Raw genomic sequence first — 24932 nt, 5'->3', positions numbered from 1 at the left:
TTGTGCAGGGAATAGTACAAACACTATTAAAACTTTAAAATGTTAGTTTATGCAAACAAAGTGGGAAGCAGAGCCTAAAGCAAGTTTGAAAGTGTACCTGCCTTGCCTGCACAACCTGATAAGTTGCTTGGGAGGAGGGGAAGGAGGTGTTGTAACCTACAGTATGAGAACTCCTGATTTATAATAATCTCGGAGCGTTTTTTCAGATTGATTTCCTCTGCAGTTTTTAAAATTTGGGAAAGAAGTACAGATTTACTACCAAATTTCCATTGCTAAGCAAGGCAGTTGTTAAATGAGTTATGCCCAATTTTACCACCTTTTTTGCCACAGTTGTTAAGTGAATCATGGCAGTGATTGCCCCCAACAAACCATGCAGTTGTTAAACAAATCTAGCTTTCCCCATTGACTTTATTTGTTTGAAGCCAGCTGAGAAGGTTACAAATGCTGGTTACGTGACCCTGGGACAGTGCAACTCTCATAAATACATGCTAGTTGTCAATGGCATTTTGATCACATGATCATGGAGATGGTCACATGACCGCAACGGTTGTGTGAAAAACAGTTATAAATCCTTTTTTTCAGTGCCATTGTAACTTCAAATGGTCACTAAATGAATGGTTGAAAGTTAGGTAACAGAGTTGGAAGGGATCTTGGAGGTCATCTAGTCCAACCCCCTGCTCACGCAGGAGACCTATACTAGGGATTTGAACCGCCAACCTTTCTGATTGACAGGCTCAGTATCTTAGCCATTGAGTCAAGGAATACCTGTAAACATATTACATAATTGGAAATTTCTAAAGTATGTTGCTCTGTGGACCTTTTAGGAATAATATGAAGGCTGAAATACCGGCAGGATAATTATTCTTCTCTATTCTTGTTGTAGATTACTAATGCTGAAATGCAACAGTTTAGCTTTATTAGGCTATTTTGTGTCTGGCTTAAAAGTTATGGATTAAAAGTAATCAGAATGATTTAAAAGTAGCCAGAATTTTTTGTCCCTCAGAAATTATGTTTGTCCATTTTGAAAATGAATTGAATGAAAATTAAGGATGTACACATTTACACACAAAACAAGCATGAATGGAAAATGGAAAGTAAGGAAATGTTCTTCTTGATTTCATTTAAGCAAAAAGTTGTTAACACATCTGATAGAAAAAGAATTACACATCTTTATTTAATGCCTAACGTTGGACATTTTATAAATAATTTTGCCTGTTGGAGATTTAAATTATCTTATGTACAACCATAATATTGATAGGCAATCTGCATTCTATCATTGTTCCTGTTTGGCAAATTAAAATTTCCATTTTGAATTTACTGGCAGGTTAGCAGCTTTCATCAAATAGGCATGATGAATATTATAACTCTTGGAAATCCCCTTCAGTTTAAAATTCCCTTCCTTAATCCAACTATCAATGGAGCTATATATGTAATAATTATATTAATTAATCTGTACTCTATTTTGCATTTGTATAAATGCTCAAGATGCCTTACAATAGCAATAGCACTTAGACTTATATACCGCTTCACAATGCTTTACAGCCCTCTCTAAGTGGTTTACAGAGTCAGCATATTTCCCCCAACAAATAATTGCAAAATAATAATAAAGTACAACAAAATCAGTTCAATTAAAAGATGTAGAATTACTAGAAAGGTAAAGGTTTCCCCTGTTCAGTCCTTTCCAACACTGGTGGGCGCTTCTCATCTCTGTTTCTTAGCCAAGGGAGCCAGCATTGTCTGAAGACACTTCTGTGGTCATGACCAGCACGCCTATATGCTGAGGCACACGGAACACTGTTACCTTCTCACTGAAGTGGTACCTATTTATCTACTCAAATTTGCATCTTTTCAAACTGCTAGATGGGCAGGAGCTGGGGCAAGTAGCTGGAGCTCACCCTGTTACATGGCCCTCGGGTCTTGAACCCGGGCTATCAGCTGAAAAGCTTGGCATCTTTAACCACTGAACCACTGTATAAATATATAAACTGAGAGCAAAACCCACTCCTTCCTAGCAATGATAATGTTACCTAGTTTGGGTAATGAAATGTCTGCAAGAAAACAACCAAGCTCAGAGAGCATCAAGGAGTCCTCATTTCAACCCTAAGCTACAAATATCTCCATTATAGATTCAATATTTGGGAAACCTTTACTGTGGCATGACTTTAATGAAGACATCCTATTCACCATCTTATTTAGAAAAAGTATGTAAAGAACTAGATTAATCAGCCCTCTTAAGAGTAAATTGAGTCAAATGTTCTAATAAGTGAGATCACAATTAGATGTGAGTTTGATGGTTCATCAACATAAAAAAGAGCATACATTTTGATTGTTATCACTGGAGTTTGCTGTTCATGTCACAAATTTGTAAAAGTGAATCATGTATTGATCAAAAGATACATTTGTAGAACTCAGAGACAGGTTGATTTTTATACAGACATCAATCCCAATTAAAAATTCTTAAGAGGCTCACAAAAAATATAAGAAGATAAAAACACAAAACAAAAGATAAGATATATACAGCTTGCCTTCAGAAGTTGTGGGAGCTTCATCACTGGAAGCTTTCAAAAAGAGACAGGATGACCATCTGTCAGAAATGGTATAGGCAGGGTCTCCTACTTGGGTGGGTGGGCAGTGTTGGACTAGATGACCTACAAGATCCCTTCCAACTCTGTTAATCTGTTAATATAAAAAAATAAAAGCACAATTACAGTCTAATCAAAATCTCTGAAAGTTATCATATGATCATAATCCCAAATGAGCCTGGCTCAATTAACATCCTGTGGAAAAAGCGAGGCTTTCTGGAAGGCTAACCAAAGCCAGAGCCATTCAGATTTCAGGGGGTTGCTACTCCATAGGGCAGGCATTGCATAAGAGAAGGCATGCTTCTTAGGTCCTGCTAGATGACATTGTTTAATAGAAGACCTTGAGAATGTCCATGCTGTTGGATCTTAGTGGGAGCCAGTGCAATGTTGGAAATAGTATTGCAGTCAAGCTAGATCAATTGCAGTTATTGGATATTCTTTAAAGCTGGCAATGGATATATGAGGCTGGAAAAGGCTGCCAAGCCCATTATCAAAACCTTTGGCCTGAGTTCACCATCAGTTAGGTATTGTACAAATGAGGAAAATACAACCCCATTGTTACTTTTCTCATTCACAAAACCACTAATGGAATAGTGGCAAAGGGTTTTTCAGCCACTCCTGCATACAGTATTCTGATATCAGGGTTCATGATTACACTATTAAGAAAACACTGAACAAGAATACCGTTCATAGAAGTTGAAGCTTAAATTTATGTGAGTCATTGAGCATGACTGCAGCCCTAAGCACACAAGTAAATATACAACAGAATTACTGAAACGGAAGAAATGTAAGCCCTGATTTTAATTGAGGCATGGGTCACTTCAAGCAAGTGACTTATGAAAGGGAGCCTGAATTAATGAGTTCAAGCAATTGTGTAAGAGTAATAGGCAAAATACTTTTGAATTGATGTGTAGGATTAATAATAGATAAAGGTTGATGTCACTATTGCTAAAGAAGTTGCCACTAATTTCTAAATCTGAAGATTCACATACTTTTTGTCAACAAAGAAGTGACTGTTGGGTCAATGTATCCCAAAATGTCATCTAGTAATTTTCTACTAATGAGACTGTAAAGTGTACTGTTGAATTGATTGAAAAAGTATGCATCAGATACACGTTTTTATCTAATAATTAATACATGTTAAGGTAATTTTCATTTTTGGAAGATGTTTCCTACATTGCATTGTTTTCTGCTGAAAAAAGAAGAAATTTGGGAATAACGTAATTATGAGGCGAAGAGAAAATCAGAGGATTTTTCTTGCCCTTGTTTTTTACAGTGCTGTTTCTTGGTCTGAATTCTTCCTCCATTGTGTGTGTTTGTATGTACGTATGTGTATGTGTGTGTACACACCCACACCCACACACCCCCTCATATGTCTTTCTTCAGGAAGGAGACTGCTTCAGGAAGAAAGCTTTTTAATAAAAAGGCTCACTTACATTCTTTCAAGAAAAGCTTTATAACTTTTTATTAATCCTAATTAACAACTTGCTGTCCTTTTTCTCTCACAGTTATACTGGGAGAAATTTAGAAGATACACTATTTTAGTTGCTGTTTATGCTGAATACTAGGATATTAATCTAAATCGTAGTGCCTTTGAGTTTAGTAGTCACTATTAGGGTTGGTGTTTTTCAAATGGGAGAAAATAGGGAGAAAGTTTTCTCATCTACAAAATGGAAATAAAACTCTTGTAGGTAAAATATTTGACAATAAGTATAAAGATGGTCAGTTTATGAAAAATGCACCCTATCTGGAGTTCCAATTGGAAAACGCAACTGTGGACTGTACTTGGCACCTGGAAATAACTCAAGAAATAAAGGCCAACTCAGCCTGATGAAATCCATCAGCTGGTACTAGTCTCCTCTGGTAGGTTTAGAGGGCTTTACTGCTTTGATCTGCCTACATCCTCATTGTGTTTCTGCTCTGCTGGAGCCTGTAATACTAGCAAAAAGAAACAAATGTTGTCAAATAGGGTCTCGGGCTGCCTCCTGAAGATCAACTATTGAAAAGACTTTGCAACTCTTCTGCTTTAGAATTGGGACAGACCAAAGTTTGCCAGTTTTAAAATCTCAGTCAAATTCAATATTTACATCTTATCCTAATAGTAGCATTAATAGTGTGGTTCTTACATTTTTAACTAAGCATGCAGTTACATTCAGTTGGAGTAGTAACTAGATTTGAATTGTGAATGTAACTTCTTCACTGAAAGGGGATTTAGAAGAAGGAAAATAACTCTTAACTGTTTTGACCTGCAGCAGATAACTAATTCGTGCATTAAAAAAATTAAACACTGTTTGAACAGCTAATTTTATTTTGAACGTAAGTTGAAAAAAAAGACCTGCAGATAGAGAACAAATTAAATCTAAGAAAGTCAAATAATTCATATATATGTGTTTGTTTCTAACTTTTAGTTTCTAACTTTTTATTCCCTCTTCAGGCTGTCATCACAAAAGCCAAAGTGGATTTCTCTGGTGTCCTGTGCCTGCCCCCTTCCGTCATTGCTGGAAATGGGCGGGACGGAGGAGGGGTTGGCGAGAATGAAGATGAAACACTCTCGATGTCTCTTTCGGCTGCACCAAGCCCACAGAGTGAAGCTGTTGCCAATGAACTACAGGAACTTTCCTTGCAGCCTGAGCTGACTGTAGGCTTCCATCCTGGCCGGAACCCCAATCTTCCTCCTCTTAGTGAGAGGAAGAATGGTAAGTGAAACAATAAGGCCTGAATTTCTTAGTAGACATATGGACATCTCCATCTTAGCAGGTGTAGTGTAACCTATCCTAATGTAGTGTCTGCTTCTGTTTTAAATTAAGAAAGATTATGTTAATTGGTGTTAGGAGATCAAAACTGAATAAAGCTTTTACATAGGGACATGATCCTGTATCTTGTAGAATGTTTACACTCATTTATGTTATTGATTACATAGACAAACTGAGTAGCAGACCATTAGCTAGAAATAGTTGCATTTATGATTTTATTTATGTTTAACTAACCATAGAGTACTATGTGGTTTCTTTGGATGGGCTTCATGTCCTGTGTGAACTTAAAACTTCTAGTATGTAAGCTGTGGTTCACAGCAAAGTAGCCCTCAAGATGTTACTAAAATACAAATCTCTTTTCTCAAAAGAAATAAGAAACTGCTGCACAAATTAGTACTATGCACAAAGATTTTATATATGATTAGGAAATCTGAGGCTGAGAATGGACAAAGACTTGCAACAAATGTCAAAAATAATTTAAAAAAATATATTCAACTTGTGTGAAACAAGAAAAATGTAAAGGAAATAATTGATCCACTAATGGATGACAATGGGTAGCACAGAGAAAGTGCAACTGCTTAAGTCATTCTTTGTAACTCTCTTTACGCAAAAGGAAAAACAGTCTAACCTATCAAAGCAGTGTTGTAAAAGACATATTAATCAAGTCAAAATAGGCAAGAAAATGGTAAGACAACATTTATCTACTCCAGATGAATTCAGATCACGAGGATCGGATGGATTACATCTCAGAGTTCTGAAGGAGCTGGCAGATGTGATCTTAGAACTACTGAACCATATCTTTCAAAGATCCTAGAGCACTGGGGTAGCTAGAGGACTAGCAAAGAAAAGCATGCAATGGAGTACATCAAGATTCTGTATTAGGCCCAGTAAACTTCAATATCTTCATAAACAATTTGGATGAGGGGCTAAAAGGGGAACTCATCAAATTTGCAAATGTGTGACACTAGCTGTGCATATGACCCCAAGGGAATAGACAACACTCCAGAAGGATCTTGACAGACTTGAACATTGGGATCTATCCAACAAAATGCAATTCAGTGGTGATAAAAGGTTCTACACTTAGGCAAGAAAAACCAAATGCACAGGTAGAGAGTACATGGTTCCTGACTCAATAGCAGTAACTATGAGAGGAACCAAGGAGTCCTAGTGGACAACCACTTAAATATGAGCCAGCAATGTTCTGCAGCTGCCAAGAAAGCTAGTACAGTCTTAGACTGCATCAACAGAGAACTAGTATCAAGACACATGAAGTGTTAGTGCCGCTTTATATTGCTTTGACAAAACCACATTTGGATGTGTCCAGTTTTGGTACCATGATACAAGTAAGTTACTGAGATTTTGGAAAGAATACAGAGAAGAGCAACAAAGAGGATTAGGAGATTGGAAGCTAAAACATATGAAAAATGGTTGCAGGAACTGGATATGTTTAGTCTAATGAAGAGAAGGACTAGAGGTGACATGATAGCAGTCTTCCAATATTTTAGGGAAGTGATGGTGAACTTTTTCGGCACCGAGTGCCAAAAAGTGAGTACGTGCATGCTCGTCTGGGCCACAACCCGGAAGAGGAGCTGCCCAGGCCGCATACGCATGCCCAAAAATGAACTTCAGGTTTGGCCAGCTAGTTTCCAGGTTTCTGGCGCACATGCGCGTGCGACAATTAGCTGGCCGGCGTGCATGCTCACACAGGAAAATGGAAGACCAGCTCTTCCAGTTTCCGGCACTGCCGTACGCAAAAAGGCCAGCTGATCGTGCACATGCGCACCGGAAACCTGGAAAAGGAATGGGTGATGCCGTGTGTGCCAGACAACATGGCTCCATGTGGCACTTCGCCATCATGGTTTAGGGGCTATCACAGAGAAGAGGGGGTCAATCTTAAAGCACCTGAGGGCAGGACAAGAAGTAACGGATGGAAACTTATCAAGGAGAGATTCAACTGAGAATTAAAGAAAAATTTCCTGACAGAATAATTAATCAGTGGAACACCTTACCTTCAGAATCTTTGGGTGCTCCATCGCTGGAAGTTTTTAAGAAGAGATTGGATAGTCATGTGTCTGAAAAAGTATAAAGTCTCCTGCTTCAGAAGAGAGTTGAACTAGAAGACCCTCGAGGTTCCTTCCAACTGTATTATTCTGTTACTCTCTCTTCAAATTTTCAAGGAAGTAAAACTTCTATCAAAATAATTATGTGCCTTTCCTTTTGTGGGTTTCTTCTTTGTCTTTATCTAACCTATATCTATAGCAATTGAGTATTTTAATAACCATATTTTATGGAGAAAATAATGAGATCCTTTTGTATGTGATTTTTGTTGTAATTGTATCTTACTGTATCAATATAATTTATTCTGCAAAATTAAGTACGGTGAAGATAAGGTCTGATGTTAGCTCTTGAGTGTAGTTAGCTTTATGTACCGCACTTGGAAGCTTTTAACAATTACTAAAGAAAATAAAGTGTCTTGCCTGTACGTATCTCCCTAGATGACAGTTACCAAGTAATTTTATGGGCAATAATGTAACTGAGAGAGTCAATTTGGTATTGTAGTTAAGGCGCACTAAGCTAGAAACTGGGAAACTAAGAATCAATGCTAACTTAAAGGCCCTCCAGAATTTATTGAATGTTTAATATTTACAAAAAATGTTATAAATTAAGCTGCACAAAACTATTTTGCACATTTGTATATTGGTATTCAGAATAGGTAAAGGAACAGTCTCACTTTTTTATGTTGCCCCACAATTGAAATTCTTTTTTCTTTTAATTAAATATATTTCTATTGCGGTTGCATGGCTGTTCTTCTTTCACAGATGTAAATTCAGACACATTTGTAATATTGTTATTCTATCTCAATTACTCTATTTTATTTTAAAAGTTATGATTTACCTGCTGAATACTTTTACTCAACTACGGTATATATGCCTCAGTTTAAATGAAAGGAAAGAATCTTATTTCTGATTTATATATATATATATATATATATATATGTATATATGTATTTTATATATATGTATGTATGTATATATGTATATACAGTATATATATATATATATATATATATATATATATATATATATATATTACTAATAATTTAAAATATACTTCAACTATAATATATTATAAATTCTTATATTACTGTTGTTTGAAATAATAGAGTCTTATATCTATTTATTGTTTTGTATATATTACACCCATACACATACTATTTACGGACTTGAGAAGGGATTTTTAATTCTCAACAAAAACAACTATAGTAATGCAATAGAAAGGCCCCCCCAGGGCCTTTAACTTTAATAAACCTTTAGTTAAAAAAATAGAATAGCTTTTTTCTAAAATATTGTTTTTTCTGTTTAAAATTTTGTTCTTTTTTTTTCTAAAATATTGTTTTTTCTGTTTAAAGTTTTGTTCTGTTTTTTTTTCTAAAATATTGTTTTTTCTGTTTAAAATTTTGTTCTGTAGGATATTTAATTAAATCATAACATTATTTTAAATTTTAGTGTATTTGAAAGAGCCCTTTTGTTATGGAGTTGGCTGAAATGGAAAGATTGACTATTTTGATAAAAGAAAGCTATATACTGGTAAATGCTTTTGTTTTCACATGGAGACCACTTCTGAAATTTGTGCTTGAAGTGGAAAAGAATGAAACTTTGATTTTGGGTTTTACCAATTAAACTGATAGATCCTTAAAGAAATGGCTATTTTATATTATGAAAAAACAAAAAGCTGTGATTTGATGTTAATGCCTTATTTTATTGCAACAGAGAGAGTCAGAAGTCAATGGTTTTTCTTTTTCTTAATCCTTCCTCACTTCCCTCCCCATTTTATCCCCATTGTTTTCTTATTTTCTTTTGTATTTTGTATCTTATTTTATCTTAGAACTCAATTAAAAATGTTAATGGAAGAAAGAGCCCTTTTGTTAAACCAGAAAATGAGTCAGTGTTGATTTTAAAATACAAATAAATGATATAATGGAATAGACCACACCTATTTTTTTACATTGGGAAATGAAGAAAATGTACTTGGAACAATAGGAAGGAGTCATTAAAATATTGTCTGATTTTTGTTGCTACTGAGGTTTTGTTCTGTTTCCAGCTTAAGGCACAGACTGCTGAGTTACAACTGAGTTCATTGTATGTCCTGAGTGGCTCAGAACAGATTATTTCTTGGTGGACTATAAATGTGTACATTTTAGAAGTAGTTTAGAATACTACATAAATCAAATCTAAGACGTGTATATATGAAGTCTAGAATTTCATAATAATTGTGTGCACTTAATTGATAGCTTGGTTTTTCATGTAAATTTCAACCACTTTGACCTACTGTAAAAAAAAGATAATACCTAGTATCAATCACCTAAGCTATCCAAAATATATGAAAAACTATCAAACCCTGAAATTATCTAATTTAATCCAAATAATTTTATCTGAAAATTGAAGATTTTTAATTATTCTTTAATAGGTGTCTTCCAGTAATATTAGCTGTTACCCTTAAATTTACCTTGAAGCTTGATTAAACTCCAAATGTTTTGCTATCAATACACCTTGTTTATTAATGTGAGATTACTTTTTTATGATGATTGCTGCTGTTTTATGCAGATTAGCAAGATTAACATAGTTTTCCAACTATTTACTTTTTTATTTAGTTAATGGAATAGAAAAAAGAAAAAAACAAAAATATTACAAATATATGGGCTATTCATATATACATATAGATATACATATACATATTGATATACATGTACATACATATATACATACACACATATATGTATGTATTTATGTTTATGAATGTGTAAAGCCTTACAATTTTTCCTGAATTATATAATTCGCTTGTGTAGTTTAAAACTTTCCTGTGTTTATAATTTCATTGATAACATAATTCAGTTAATTTTGATAGTTTAATTTGGCATACTTACATATACGGTATTTTATATATTAGTGAGTAGCTGGCAGCGAGGGGTTTCTAATACTGTGAGCTAGATTTCTTATTAATACTTTTAAAAAACCTCACTTTTTTACTCACAACCTTTGCTGTCATTTACAATCAATCATCATATCATGTTTTTACTTTTTGTCCCTAGCACATCTTTAGTTAACTGAAGCAATAATCTTTCCTCTACCCCAAGGCCTCCAAAGCTCTGATTATTATCAGTTTTGGTCTGATTTTGATTATTTCACATTCCTGGCAATTTGGCTCTCTGGGTCACACATCAAATCAGGTTGGCTGGAACTTGTAGTAGCTTGTTAATCTGTGTGGACATACCAACTAAGCAGTTTTTATTGTGAAGAAAAATACATTTGGGAGAAACTCAGTTTAAAGAAATGTGTGGAATTTTAGTCTTGGGGCAGATGAACTTAATGTTAGAGGATAATGAGTTTCCTCTCAACTATTTATGTATAGCACTCTTATCAAACGTGGCAGAGAAATTCTGGATATGTTCTTGAGATGGTCCTCACTTACCAACTACCTCATTCAGCACCCATTCAGAGTTACAATGGTTCTGAAAAAAATAACTGCACTTGCAACCAATGCCTGCATTTACAAATTTTGCAGTGTCTCAGTCACTTGATTGAGATTACAGCCAGTGCATGTTGTCATGTCCCTGGCCATTTATTCTTCTCCCCACCCTTGTAGAGCAGAGAGATTAGAGAGGAAGGGATTACAAGTGAGCAAGTGATAAAAAAACCCAAGCCATTTCTATAGGCAATGTCTCCTGTGCCTGACCCATTTCCTCCTTCCCTTGTCACCTTGCTTGCTTTGCATTTGTTCAGTTTCATTTTGCATGTAACCACATAAAAGGAAGCTAACTGCTGGATACTCATTGATTACCTATGAAATGTCAAAAGCTTCATTATTTCAAATACTACTAGTTGCCTCACTGTACTACTTGTCAGTAATCAGTTGATCTTTTAGGCCTGGAAGCTAAGCAAGGTTGGGCCTAGTTATTAGTAGAATGTCACATTACTTGGCAATAATAGTTTAGATTGGTAAATTAAAATAATTGTATTCAAAAGCAGTGACATTTTTATTTTGATCCCATGAAAAGAATCATGAATATATACATTAAGTTATTAAGTGTTGAGTTTAGCTGAAAGTTATAATCATTGTTTTTAATCACAGTTTCTTAAATTATAATAACATATAATGTGGTATTTTAGGATCTTTTGAATAGACGTAACGAATAAAAAATACATATTTGATTTTCACACATGGTAAAAGGAAGTACTGATAGTTCTCAGGGTGATCCAAGACAATTCTGCCATATCTAAAAAATTTGAACTCACATTGCATAACTGCATATAGACTCATTGCACATTTTTGATCCAACAGCAAGAATTTAGCTTCAGTTCATTATCTTTAAAATTGGTGTAATATTGGTTCTTATTTAGGTAAACATGAAATTTATAGAACATATGGCAAATTAGAAATGCAATTGTAAGTTGTAGTGCCAGTCATTGAAATCAAAGAATATTACCATGTTAGATGATAGCCATGATCCAGAATCACTCAAGTATTTGAATTGAGGCCTACTTCTTGTGAGATAAGAGGCCATATAAATTTGATTGATAGGTGGACAGGCAGACAGACAGACAGACAGATAGACAGACATGTAATTATTTCAATATCTTTAGCAAGGAGAACAAGTTCTAATTGATCTGAAGACATGGACTGGAAAAAATGGGTAAAATGGACCTATGTTATTTTTAAAAACTGTGTTATTTAGAATACCTTTAGACAAATTTAGCAGAGAGATTTCAGTCTATTGTCAAAATACTTTTGTAGTTTTATTCTCCCAATTTATTCATTTAATTTATGAAACAGAACATCTTCCTCAAGGAAACCAGACATAGTTACATCAGAGTATACTGAGTCTTTCTGTATGTAATAAACTTAGTGTTGTAACTTAGTCAGATCATATCATGTTCTGCCAAAGAAAGATTTGCATGACAGGAATCTCTTGATATTTTTATTAAATTGATATGTGAATCAACATATTTTTGCTCCCTGAAAACCAATGCCAAATGAAATGGGAGTGAATTACTCTAGTAAAATTTTTAGCCTGGTCTTCTGAATTGTAATTATTTCTAACATGGTCAGAATTTTTGTTCTTTGGGGATTGAACACTAACATTTTCAACGGCATGTAGTGTCTAATTCCTGGAAGACAGCTGCCATCAATATAGCTATCTAGGGAATTCAAGGGTCCACATGCAGCCTCTTTTTCCTATTCCCAAGTAGGAAAGATTTAAGAGGAAAGAGAGACTTTTTTTAGCAAAAAATAAATTAAAGGATTTTTTTTTTGTATAGCTAATTGGCTCAAATCTGTTGGAATTATAGCTTGATTGTAGCTTGATTTTGGAATGTACCTATAAAGTAGCTAATTTGAGCAGGAAAGTTCATAGAGTTAAGGAAATATGTTTAAAAAGCAAACCTTGAATATCTGCAGTCTACTCTCATTGTCTAGTTAAATCCATATTGAAAAGAATGATTTTGCTAGAACAGGAAATTCTGATGATGCCAGTTGGTCAATGGCAGAAGATTTATTATAATAATTATAATGTGAACAACAGTATCAAATGCTTGTAAGCGTGAAGATAGTCAATATTTAATTTTGAAATTCAGTTATGAAGAAAGTGGTCCTTCTATTTTTTCTCTCTCTTGCTCCTGTTGCATAGTTTCAGATGACTCAGGAGTAAGGATGTATTTTGATTAATGATAATATATTGTTATTGTTAAATTTATTTGCTGCCTATCGCACTGAGGGGCTACTCTGGATGGTTTACAACAGTAAAAAGGAAGAAATGAAAAAGCTGTAAACAAAACAAAGGTAAAATAATAGAACAAAAAAATAAACAATGAAAAGAAAAACAAAATATATCAATATAACAAAAAATGGGTGGATCGGGTGCAGAGAAAAAGATGGGGAGGAGGAGTCTGCCATAGTCCAGCAGCTACCTTCAGTGTGGAAGTCCCCCATTTGATCCCCCCGGCAGAGTCATGTCTTCATGCTCCTGTGGAAGGATAGGAGAGTGGGGGCAGATCTTAACAGAGGCTCTTCTGGATCCCAGTAGTTAGAGTCCTTTGATCAATGGGATCTGTAGTAGACCCTCTACTGGCATAAGTACAATGGGCTTGTCCTAGTGGAATGAGATGATTCATCAGATAGCCTGGACTTATGCCATTAAGAGTTTTAAAGATCATAACCAGTATCTTGAACTGCACTCGGAAGCAGACTGGTAGCCAGTGAAGTTTGCAGAGCATAGGGGTAATATGGGCCATCCTAGGGGCCACAAAGACTGCTTGTTCAGCCACATTATGCACTAGCTGAAGCTTCTGAATGTATTTCAAGGGTAATCCCATATAGAGCACATTGCAGAAATCCAGACAAGAAATGAGTAGGGCTTGAGAAACTGAGTGCAGAGTTATGATTCACGAAAGGTCATAGTTGGTGCCAAATTTGAGATGTGCAAAAACTGTCCTATTCACGCCCAGGAGATGTAAGACCAGGGAAGCCCCATTTTGCAAACTGGGTGTGCACAGGGTAGTGCGACCCCATCCAAAATTAAAGATGACAAAAGCTCATATCCTGGGGCTCCATGCACCGAAAGCCACTCAGTCTCGTCAGGATTCAGTCAAAGTCTATTGTTCCCTATCCAGCTCCCTACAGCCGCCAGGCATCATGAGAGGCAGAGACATCATTACTCGGGTCACCATGTGTAGAGATGTAGAGCTGAATATCATCAGCATATTGACGATATCTCAACCCAGGGTGATGGATGATCTCACCCAACAGCTTCAGGTAGATGTTAAGCAAGGGAGGTGTACCAAGCCCTGAGGGACAACTAGTAGAAAATAATATGGAATACAATAAGAATGTCTTTGTCGCATTTGTAGACCAAGAGAAAGCATTTGATAGAGTTGACTGGGAATTGTTATGGTAAACATTGACCCAATATGGAATAAGTGAACATCTTATTAGAGTATGCAAAAGCTTATATAGTGATTGCAGAACTATAGTCAGAATAAACCAAGGAACATTAGAACCTTTCACAGTAACATGTGGAGTAAAACAGGGATGGGTACATCATCATTATTGTTTATTACCTATATTGGCAGCATAAGCAAATAAGCCAAACCCAAGAATGGAAATAATGTCAATGAACTACTCTTTGCAGATGACCAGGCATTGATAGCAAGTACTGTTAAGAAACTACAACATCATCTTTTGGCCATGAACCAAGAATGTCAGAGTATGATATGAGAATTGACAAAGAGAAAATGGAAGTAATGGCAATTGGAAGAAAAAAGCATACGCTAAACAGAGTAATTAGAAGGAATAACCATAAAATAAGTATCAAAGTTCAAATATCTAGGAACAATGTTCACCAAAGATGGTAAAATGGATGAAGAGATTAACACAATAATGCAGTAAGGCAAATCAAGTATTAGGACACCTTGCTCCACTCATACAATATATGTCAATATAAGAAGCATTTCATACAAATATTCATCCCCCCCTATGTTACCAGTACCAAACATGGACACTTGCAACAAAACATGAAAGTTAGTCACCACAGAACTGAGACGCTTGAGGAAATTTGCTGGAGTGACCAGAAGAGATAAAATCAGAAATGAGACCGTAAGAGAAAGAATTGGCATAGAACCAATCTTAAATTACATACAAAAACAGCGAATAAAGTGGTTTGCTCACTTGGAGAGGATGTTGTGGGATTTCATATCATACAAGGCATATACAAAAAGAGGACGAAGTCAAAGAACAAGAGGCAGACTCAGAAGAAGATGGAGAACAACATCAAAGACCTACTACAACAGCTTCAATTAACAATGATTGAGACCACCAGAAGAGCAAGAACTTTGTATCTCCCTAAACACCCAAAATGGTAAAAAAAGGAAGTAAAAAAGAAGAATAAAAAAATAGAATATAAGCCATCCTTGGAAAATATTCCTGAAGCCTCTTAATAGAATTGACTTATAACAGAAATCTTTAGGGGAAATTACATTAATAGTCTGATAATAGGGCAGTGTAGGGAATGGATCCCAAATAATTAATTTGTACATATGTATTTTTTTTGAATGTGTGCTTACAGCATACAGAAAACAGATTTATTTACTCTGTAGGTTATGGAGGCCTGTATATAAGAAATTAGTGTAGTGTATTGTTTGAGTTTGAAGACAAAAAGAGATTTTGAAGTGCCCAGAGGTACAAACACAGGTCTGTTTGCAGCTTCGTTAATGAAATGTGTCTTTTCCTATCAGTTTTGTGTAGTAGTGAAGGTGCTGACTTAGAAATCAAGAGCCTCTGACTGACATTCAACCCCCTCCCCACCATAGGATTTTAATGCTGGCAAGCTAAGCTTCACTCGTGGCCTCCTTGGATAAAGTATCATGCCAGAGAAGAAGCACAAGGGATGCATGTTTGGTCATTCTTCCAGGTAGCATGTGAAGGTAGAAAATGCTATTTTTTTTCCTATTTAGGTGACTCAGAAGAGTAGGGGGAAAAATAAAGGGAATAGATTGGTTAAGAATAGTTAATACCATGTTTAATGTTTTAATAATGTGGTTTTGACTGCTTGTTTTTAAGCTATCTATTATCGTGTAGGAAAAACATTGTACATTCTGAAAGCAAAACTCTGTTAAATTCTCAAGAGAGGGGGAGATATGTCCTCAAATATAGCTTCTTGGATTCACGCCGGTTGATCTTAACTGCCCTTTCACATATTATTGTGTGTATCTATGAGACTTAATAAGCATTTATATATCCAAATGTTCTTGGCAGAATCAGGAACAGTAATACAGAGTGACTTCTTAATTGATTGTCATCTTCATTGGACATAATGTACTTGAACATTGAATTATATTTTTGACAATTTATTAAATTGCTCAAACAACTTATTAATTATTAGATGTATTTTTAGTAAATCACAAGTACAGTGTTTGGGATGAGATAGGGATGCCATTTGTCTCCAGAGCGTAATCCTCTTCTCTTCTCTTCTCTTCTCTTCTCTTCTCTTCTCTTCTCTTCTCTTCTCTTCTCTTCTCTTCTCTTCTCTTCTCTTCTCTTCTCCCCTCCCCTCCCCTTCCCTCCCCTCCCCTCCCCCCCCATGCTTATAGAAATAATTATTATGGTTAACTCTGATAGCTTATCCAGCTTTTATTTGCTATTCCTGCATTTTTACTTCATGGTATTTAAAGCAAAGGTTATGCAGAAGAAACAGACATGCCAAAAATATATCCTATGTACATGCAGGTCTGTTAGGAGAGCAGGAACTGCTGCAGAGCAGCAGATTTAGGCAGAAATGCAGATTCCTAAGCTAGATTGCCTTTTCTGCTTTGAGAGAAATTTCTTTTTAGCCACCTGTCCACCATTGCTAGGAAACTCCTGAGCTGCTTGAGCAGCTGCAGCCATTTGTCTGGAAGGATAAACTGCATACTCTCTGCAGGCATGTACAGTTAATGTTATATTAAAAAAATATTTTAAAAGTCAAATGACTTGTGAGAAAACTCCAAGTTGAAATTATTTCTGATAGCTTAAATAATTCCTATGAAGATAGATTGAAAGCCTTTAAACTTGTATAGATAGCCCTTGCTTAACAGTTCTCTCTTTCAGTGACCAGAGTTACAACAGAGATGAAAAACTTTACAATCACTGCTAAAATTTACGGTCTTCATAGGTTTGTAAAGGAAAGGAATGCTGAAGTAAGCTCGTAAGCACAGTCCCGGTTTCACTTAATTACCATTTAATGATTGAGTTGCCTGTCCCAATTGTGATTGTTTTTACATCAGTCAGAGTGCAATTATTTGGAGAAGCCTTATATATTTGGGGTTTTCAATCTGAAAATTAAAAAGGGTGAATACTTTGCTTCTGTTCAGCAATAACATCTTTTTGTCCCTAGAGACAGACTGGAAGTTTCCCAAGGATGAAATTGCTCCATTCTTTATAGAAGCAGTTATGAAGGAAATTATTTTGCTACAGCATTATATTTGTAGTAATTATTTCTTTCTTTCTAAGTGAAATGCTACTAAATGTTGTAACCCAAACCTAGCAAACCGAAATATATATATATATATATATATATATATATATATATATATATATATATATATATATATATATATATATATATATATGTACAAAGATTTAATGACAGCCTTTGCCAAAGTAGACTGTACCAGATAGTTTTTTGGAAATTTTAAAAAAATGTTGTAAGGAATATTTAAAAGTACTCTGGATATATGATTATTTTCTTTTGGGCTAAATAATAATATAGAGCTTTTATTTCTTTATTTTATTTTACAGATTGACTTGAAGGAGAGGAGTATAGTATTTTTTTCATGGAATTATTAAAGGTGAACTCTTGAAAGATATAAAGATGCTTGCAATTCTGTTTCTCATGTCCTGAATCACTCAATCAGTAGATCTTAATAAGTCTGAAATAAAATTTAGAACACCTTCTGTAATTTAAGATGAGAGTTTCTTTAATTTTTTTCTCACAATATCATTCCCACTTTTAAACATTATAGAGGACTGCAGAAGAGCTTTTGTTTATGGATATTTATCATATTAAAAGTTGAAATAGATATATTTGCTGCTGCTGCTACTTCTCATAATCGTTTGATGATATTTTAATACTGTTTTCAACATAGGCTGGCAAATAATTTTGATTTTGTGACCCCCGAGAGAGTTTCTCCCCCCCAGGGTCCTAGCACCACACATTAAGAAACACAGTTGTAGATAAATGTATTAGTGATACAATGCTTCAGTTGTATTGTAATATTCAAGAATAAACTACTCTTTGCACAACAGTTGTGCAAAGAATTTAATAAGTTATATTTAATTTAATTTAGTTTAGTTGCTTTACTCCAGATGCTATAATTTAATATTAGTTAAGTTTGGTTAAGATAGGAGTTTTGATATTTGTTGATGCAAAGTTTCCATATCATCTTTGTGGACATTGAAGTTTTAGATTTGGAAACAAAGAGGGCAGGAACTGTACCACGTAGTGTTGCTGGCTTGGCAAATGTTTGAGCTCTGAGTAGAGAAACCAACTGCATACTATTTTGGGTGAATGAGGTTAGCTGTTAGTACATATAGCTTCATGAAACGTTCTGTCAGTCATTGTGTTGATTGTGAAGATTGAGGCTCAGTCTCATTACTGCATGCATGGATATACATTCCATAATGAAAGAAAGACATTTCTGTGCCTGAACTTGCTGCTGACAAGAGTTTGGCCAGAAGCTTACTGATTCTGATCTTTAGATGTCTGCTTTTTAGATGTATCTGTCTCTTGTATCTGCTTAACCCCAGTGTGAGCTCAGCTTCAAGCTATAAAGTGGCATTCAAGAGTGAAGGTTCAACGGGACATTTAGAGCCATATATATTGGCCTTTACTTCAGTTTAACAACCCTGCACAACCCTGAGGGAATATTCTGAGCCTGGGATTTTCTTCAAACATGTTGGACAAAATAAAAACTCTCCAATCTACTTATGGTGGAATTGTGCCATTTGAAGAGATTGTATTAAAGGATGTAAAGAATGCAGGTTTGAGTCAGGACTCCTACCACTGTTTGAGGGAAGGTCAGTGAGCTCTGTCTTATATTAAGAGGACTCTTAAAACTTACCATTCATATCTATTGAAGGTTGTCTTGTATGTTTGTTATAATACTGTACAGTGAATTCATTCATATTGATAGTACTTAGATGTCTTTTAATTTCTGTTAGAAGATGCTGTTTGTTCAATTTTATAAAGATCTCTTATGAGCAGGTATATGAGAATCTAAATTAGGTTTTAAACTTTAGTCTTTACAAGGCTTTCTGTTTCAGTAGTAAGGGACAGAAGTGATACAAGATGTTTGGATATTGATAAGAGGAAGAAACAAAAATAATTATAGTAAAAGATAATGAACATTAATCTAATCTAATGGAGGATATTGCAGTGGATGATTCATGGCAGTTATGAATAAGGGAATGGATGATAGAACTTCATGATAGCAACCCAAAAGCCTACATTGGGAAAAATAGTTGGAATAGCTATATAAGAAATCCAGACTGCTGTCATATGTGTTAGCTAAAAATAAATCCATTGGAATGACATGGGGAATTTGATGGAATAAAAATACCCTAGGCAGGGCTTTGAAGCAGTCCCAGACCCGAGGGAGAGCTTCACCAAATCTAACTAAATACTCTGGTTCGGATTCAGGCAGGGTGGAATCAAATAGTAACTTGATGCTTAAATATTCATGATTCAAATAAATACATATGTTCTTTTTAAAAGATTAACCAGCTTGTCATTATTAAGTGTTACTAGGTAAAAATAGGTTAATGTTTCAAGCAGATTTTATTGCTATAAGGTATATGTCCCCTATAAAAATGCAAATATTGCCCAACTTTTTCAAAAAGTGCCCATTTCTCCATTGGATAGGAGATTTAAATAGTAGCAATTGCTTATTGAAAACATTATGTTATTAGGGGCAACAACCATATTTTTGAAGTCAGCTTAATTTGGAACAAGTTATCCACAATATTATGCCTGGAAGTTTGTCATTTAAGAAATATGGTGCATGATGATATATTTGATTGTGTTTCAGTGTTATCCAAAAATTCAAATTGCTATGCAATCCTCATTGTATGTGTTATGGATAAAATAGCAGATTATAACCAGATTATATCCATATCCTTCTTTTAATTTGGCTATTGCCAAATGTATCTACAACTCAGTAAATCATAGTCTCCGCATATGACTTTGTTGTGGACTTATATATCTTAAAGAAAATTGATGGCACTATATTTCCCTGGAATCAGTTTATACTGATACTGGTTTTTAATCAAGGAATCAGCAACTTATTCAATATAAAATAACTTTACATCACTTACTTCTTTACAGATAAAAGGAAAGAAGAAAAGAATGAATTATTTCAATAAATGTGCCATTTATGTCTTATTCACAAGTACCTTTTAAATATTGTTTTAGAAAGTTTAAAATAAATAAATATAAGAAAATTGGGTATCCACAAATTAACTGTTAACTGAAATTAGTTTTTCCTAACTTTTTTTACCCTGGAGGAACTTGTAAGATAATTTTCAGGTCTTCGAGTACCCCAGCATAAAAATCAGAAAACAGGTACAAACTTCTTCAGTTACAGTTTCTCACAGAACTCCTTGCAGAGCTGAAGTGCTCTGCCGGAACCAAGTTGAGAAAGGGTGGTTTATTGACTCTTAGTTATAAAGCAAAATTCCAAATGGGAACTATCATCTGTGAGCTGCTGCTAAGAAAATCCTGTTTAAACTTTATTCCTCAAAGCAGCATTGCTGTCCTTTGTAGGGGGAACTACAGCTTTGTTGAGTCTTGATCAGTTGTTTTATACAGTCAGCAAAAATGGAAGAACAACATTTCAAAACGAAGACGCTGTTGGAAAATTGATCTGATATATGTGAGTGTTCATATATTTCCAGATTTAAAACAGAGGGATTTTCTTTAAAGCAGAGGGATTAATATAATATAATTTATGGGAATTAGTTAGAAAAAAGCAAAATGCCACACACAACAGGAGTAAACATCATGTCAAAATCATTGTGAAGAACTGACTTGCAAAGTACAGAATTCTTAGCTGAAGTTATTTTGTAATCCTGCATTGCATTCAGGCCAAGGCAAGTATTTGGAAGTTGGTTCAAGCATAGAGTGATGGCAATTTCATACTAATAGAATGAAATTAGCAAAAATTAGCAAGCCTTGCCAAAGGAGGTCCCCAGTGTTATTTTAAGTCATTTTCTGGAAAAACGTTGAACACACAATGGTTGGTATATAAATCTTGGCATGAGCTGATTGTCATGGTTGTGATTACAGAAGGTAATACCTGTTATTTTATTTTATATTTGCATTTTGTGTTTGGTTCAAATGGAAAATAATCCATTTTGTGTTGTCCCAACATTCTGTAATAGGAAATATTATGTTTTGTAACTCGATTTGCTATTTATCACTATGAACAGGGCTTATGGAGGTTAAAGTTGATGAATAAAGTTAAAATAACTGGATAACAGTAGATGCCTACCCTTGAATTTAACCAAATCTCCTCTTTATGAAAACCAGAACAAATTTTAAGGAAGCTAAACATAATTTTTCATTTTGTAGTACTAAGCTGTTTCTATATTAAATTAAAGTAAGAATGGAATGTAAGTGGTAACTTGTTATAGCAGAGCCAATTACTTTCTGAAAAAAAATGCAACTTTTTGTTGTAAATATAAGCCTAATGAATCTTCGATTCATATACAACACAAAACAATTTGAAATATGATAATGATGTTACCCGTTCAGTCAAAGTCCAACTCTTGGCGATTCTATGGGCCAGGTCTCTTCACATCTTCCTATCTTGCACTATTTGACTTTTTCTATGTTCTGGCTAGTGTCAGCTTTGATAGTGTCGAGCAACTGTGTTCTTTGATGGCTTGGTTTCCTTTTACCACGAACTCTTCGAAACATAAATCCTTTTTCCAATGAATTCCCCCACATAACGTGACCAAAGTAAGTGAGATGCAGTTTTGTGATTTTGCCTTCTAGGTTTGAAATATAGTGGGAAGTAAAATCTAGTTCTCTCTCTCATACTAAAGCAATACCGTGTTATAGAAATAATTATTCTTGACTAAATAAAATAAATAATAAACTGTCTCAGCCATAATGATCTCTTGTTTTAAAATGGCATCATGTTTTATTATAAAAGAGTACTGGCATTTCTTGAAAAGTAGTAGGTGATAAACAGTTAAGGGATTTTGTTACGATCCCCTTAATTTAACGTTTTTTTTATCTCCAGTATCTGTAGTTCAGAAATACTATTAGTAATTAATATGGTTTGTAAACAAATTGCAAAGGTTGAATGAAAAGTAATACTCCCAATGTTATAAATTGGCAACAGATTGCAGTACTGACATGATAGAGGTTTTGCTGTATTCTTTAGCAGTTGTTCTTTCACTTCAATTGGCACAAAGTTGCTGAGTGAAAAGATTATATTACTATTGTTCATGAAGTGGAAACCTACGTACTCAGTGTGCTTTAAGCAATACACCATGATTGAATTTTTGACTGCCATGGGAGCAGTGGTGAAATCCAGTTTTTTTTACTATTGGTTCTGTGGGCGTGGCAGGGGAAGGATACTGCAAAATCTCCATTCCCACCCCACTCCAGGAGAAGGATACTGCAAAATCCCCATTCCATCCCCACTCATGGGGGGAGGATATTGCAAAATCCCCATTTCCACCCCACTCTGGGACCAGACAGAGGTGGTATTTGCCGGTTCTCCGAATACTTAAAATTTCCGCTACCAGTTCTCCGAACTGTTCAAAATTTCCGCTACTGGTTCTCCAGAACATGTAAGAACCTGTTGGATTTCACCCCTGCATAAGAGTTCCTCCAATTAAAAGTATTACCCTTGAATACAGATTGTGTTAATAGCCATGGCAATGGGAATACTTGTACATTGGGTCAAAAAATGTAAAAATGGTGAACTGGAAAGATCTGATTAGGCCAGGGGTTGGCAACCTGTGGCTCCGGAGCCAGAAGCGGCTCTTTGGGCCCTCTGCCGTGGCTCCCTGTCCCATCACTGGTTGGCCCCGCCCCTCTTATTTCTTTTTTGGACTCCAGCCTGAAGCGGCAGGAAGCGAAGGCTTCCTTATGTGCAAATGTGGCATGAAGGCAGGTACAGGGCAGCTTCACTCCTGCACTCTCCTCCCCCCCTCTCGTAACCCCCTGGCCAGCTGTGGCTGAGCCGAGAGCGTGCGCACATGCAGGAAGAACCTCCTTACGCGAGACACCGCCCGCCCCACGAACACCTTTCCTGAGCTTTGGCGCTAGCTTGAGGAGGGTCTCCCTGTATGTGCGCACGCTCCCGGCTCAGCCACAGCCAGCCGGGGCATCCTGAGAGGAGGAGGGGGAAGAGGGTCGCCGGAGAGTGCAGGAGTGAAGCAGCCCTGTACCTGCCTTCGCGCCACATTTGGGGGTGGGAGGCACCGTTTTACGGTGGTTCTCCTCCTTTCTCTCTGACCGGTCGCAGTCTGTGTTGACAGGGGGACAGCGATCGATCCTGAGGCCCCTTATATGTGGGGTGCCGCAGGGATCGGTTCTCTCGCCCCTCCTGTTCAACATTTATGTAAAGCCGCTGGGCGAGATCATCCGTGGTTTCGGGGTGAAGTACCATCTGTACGCTGACGACACTCAGCTGTACATCTCCACCCCGGATCACCCCAACGATGCCCTTGAAGTGATGTCCCAGTGCCTGGAGGCCGTACGGATCTGGATGGGGAGAAACGGGCTCAGGCTCAACCTATCCAAGACCGAGTGGCTGTGGTTTCCGACGTCCCGATATAGTCAGCTGGCGCCATCGCTGGCTATTGGGGGCGAATCATTGGCCCCCACGGAAAGGGCTCGTAACTTGGGCGTCCTCCTGGATTCACGGCTGTCTTTAGAAGAGCACTTGACGGCCGTCACCCGGAGGATTTTTCATCAGGTTCGCCTGATTCTCCAGTTACGTCCCTTTCTAGATCGGGACTCGTTACGCACAGTCACTCATGCCCTCGTCACCTCTCGTCTGGACTATTGTAATGCTCTCTACATGGGGCTCCCCTTGAGGTGCACCCGGAGGCTCCAACTGGCGCAGAGTGCGGCCGCGCGGGTGGTTATGGGAGCAACATGGAGCTCCCATGTAACACCTCTCCTGCGCGAGCTGTACTGGCTCCCGGTGGTCTTCCGGGTGCGCTTCAAGGTTCTGGTTACCACCTTTAAAGCGCTCCATGGCTTAGGACCTGGTTATCTACGGGACCGCCTACTACCACCAACAGCCTCCCACCGACCAGTACGCTCCCACAGAGAAGGGCTCCTCCAGGTGCCATCGGCCAAACAATGTCGGCTGTCGGCCCCTAGGGGGAGAGCCTTCTCTGTGGGGGCACCGACGATCTGGAATGAGCTCCCCCCAGAGATACGGAGGATCCCGGATCTGCGCACCTTCCGCCGCGAGTTGAAGACGCTTTTATTTCATCAAGCGGGCCTCGCCTAAATCTTCTCCCTTTTAAGTGTAAATTTTAAATTTTTAATGTATTTTAAAATTATGGGTATTTTAAATTATGGGTATTAATTCAGCCAAATTTATTTAATTCATTTTATTCGATTTTAAATTTTGTATATTTATGTGTTTTATTTCATGGCTGTACACCGCCCTGAGTCCTTCGGGAGTAGGGCGGTATAGAAATTCAATAAATAATAATAATAATAATAATAATAATAATAATAATAATAATAATAATAATAATAATAATTTGCACGTAAGACAGCCTTCGCTTCCTGCCACTGCAGGCTGGAGTCCAAAAAAGAAATAAGAGGGGCAGGGCCAACCAGTGATGGGACAGGAATGGAAACGCCTCACTTTGAAATGGCAATACAAATCCCCAAGGTAATTACTATTTATGTTGTATAAGAGAGAGAGTAACATATTGCTTTGGCAATTCACATGACTTCCTAATATGCAACTATTATATATTCACGTGAACTTTTCAATTGCCTCAAGAGAGTTAAAGTTACACCCTCAGG

General features: G+C 36.4%; 1 protein-coding gene across 5 annotated transcripts in view; it reads left to right on the top strand.

Moving 5' to 3' along the window:
* MRTFA (myocardin related transcription factor A) overlaps window positions 1-24932 on the top strand; it is a 73539-nt gene that overhangs the window by 8554 nt on the left and 40053 nt on the right. For 2 of the 5 annotated variants that reach the window (XM_034403397.2, XM_034403395.3), the window contains exon 2: window positions 5017-5278. In XM_034403397.2, coding sequence (XP_034259288.2) covers window positions 5137-5278 — 142 coding nt within the window. In that variant the 5' untranslated portion in view covers window positions 5017-5136. Of the gene's footprint in view, window positions 1-5016; window positions 5279-15696; window positions 15811-16972; window positions 17062-17662; window positions 17713-18480; window positions 18941-24932 lie in introns of those variants that run through there. The other 3 variants (XM_087873906.1, XM_087873907.1, XM_087873905.1) reach the window with 3 other exon arrangements.

The sequence above is a fragment of the Pantherophis guttatus genome, chromosome 7, assembly GCF_059756535.1.
Source record: "Pantherophis guttatus breed Tessera chromosome 7, ASM5975653v1, whole genome shotgun sequence".
In the NCBI taxonomy this organism is placed as follows: domain Eukaryota; kingdom Metazoa; phylum Chordata; class Lepidosauria; order Squamata; family Colubridae; genus Pantherophis; species Pantherophis guttatus.
Note: the sequence above shows the minus strand (reverse complement) of the source record. Positions and strands in the feature narration are given on the sequence as shown.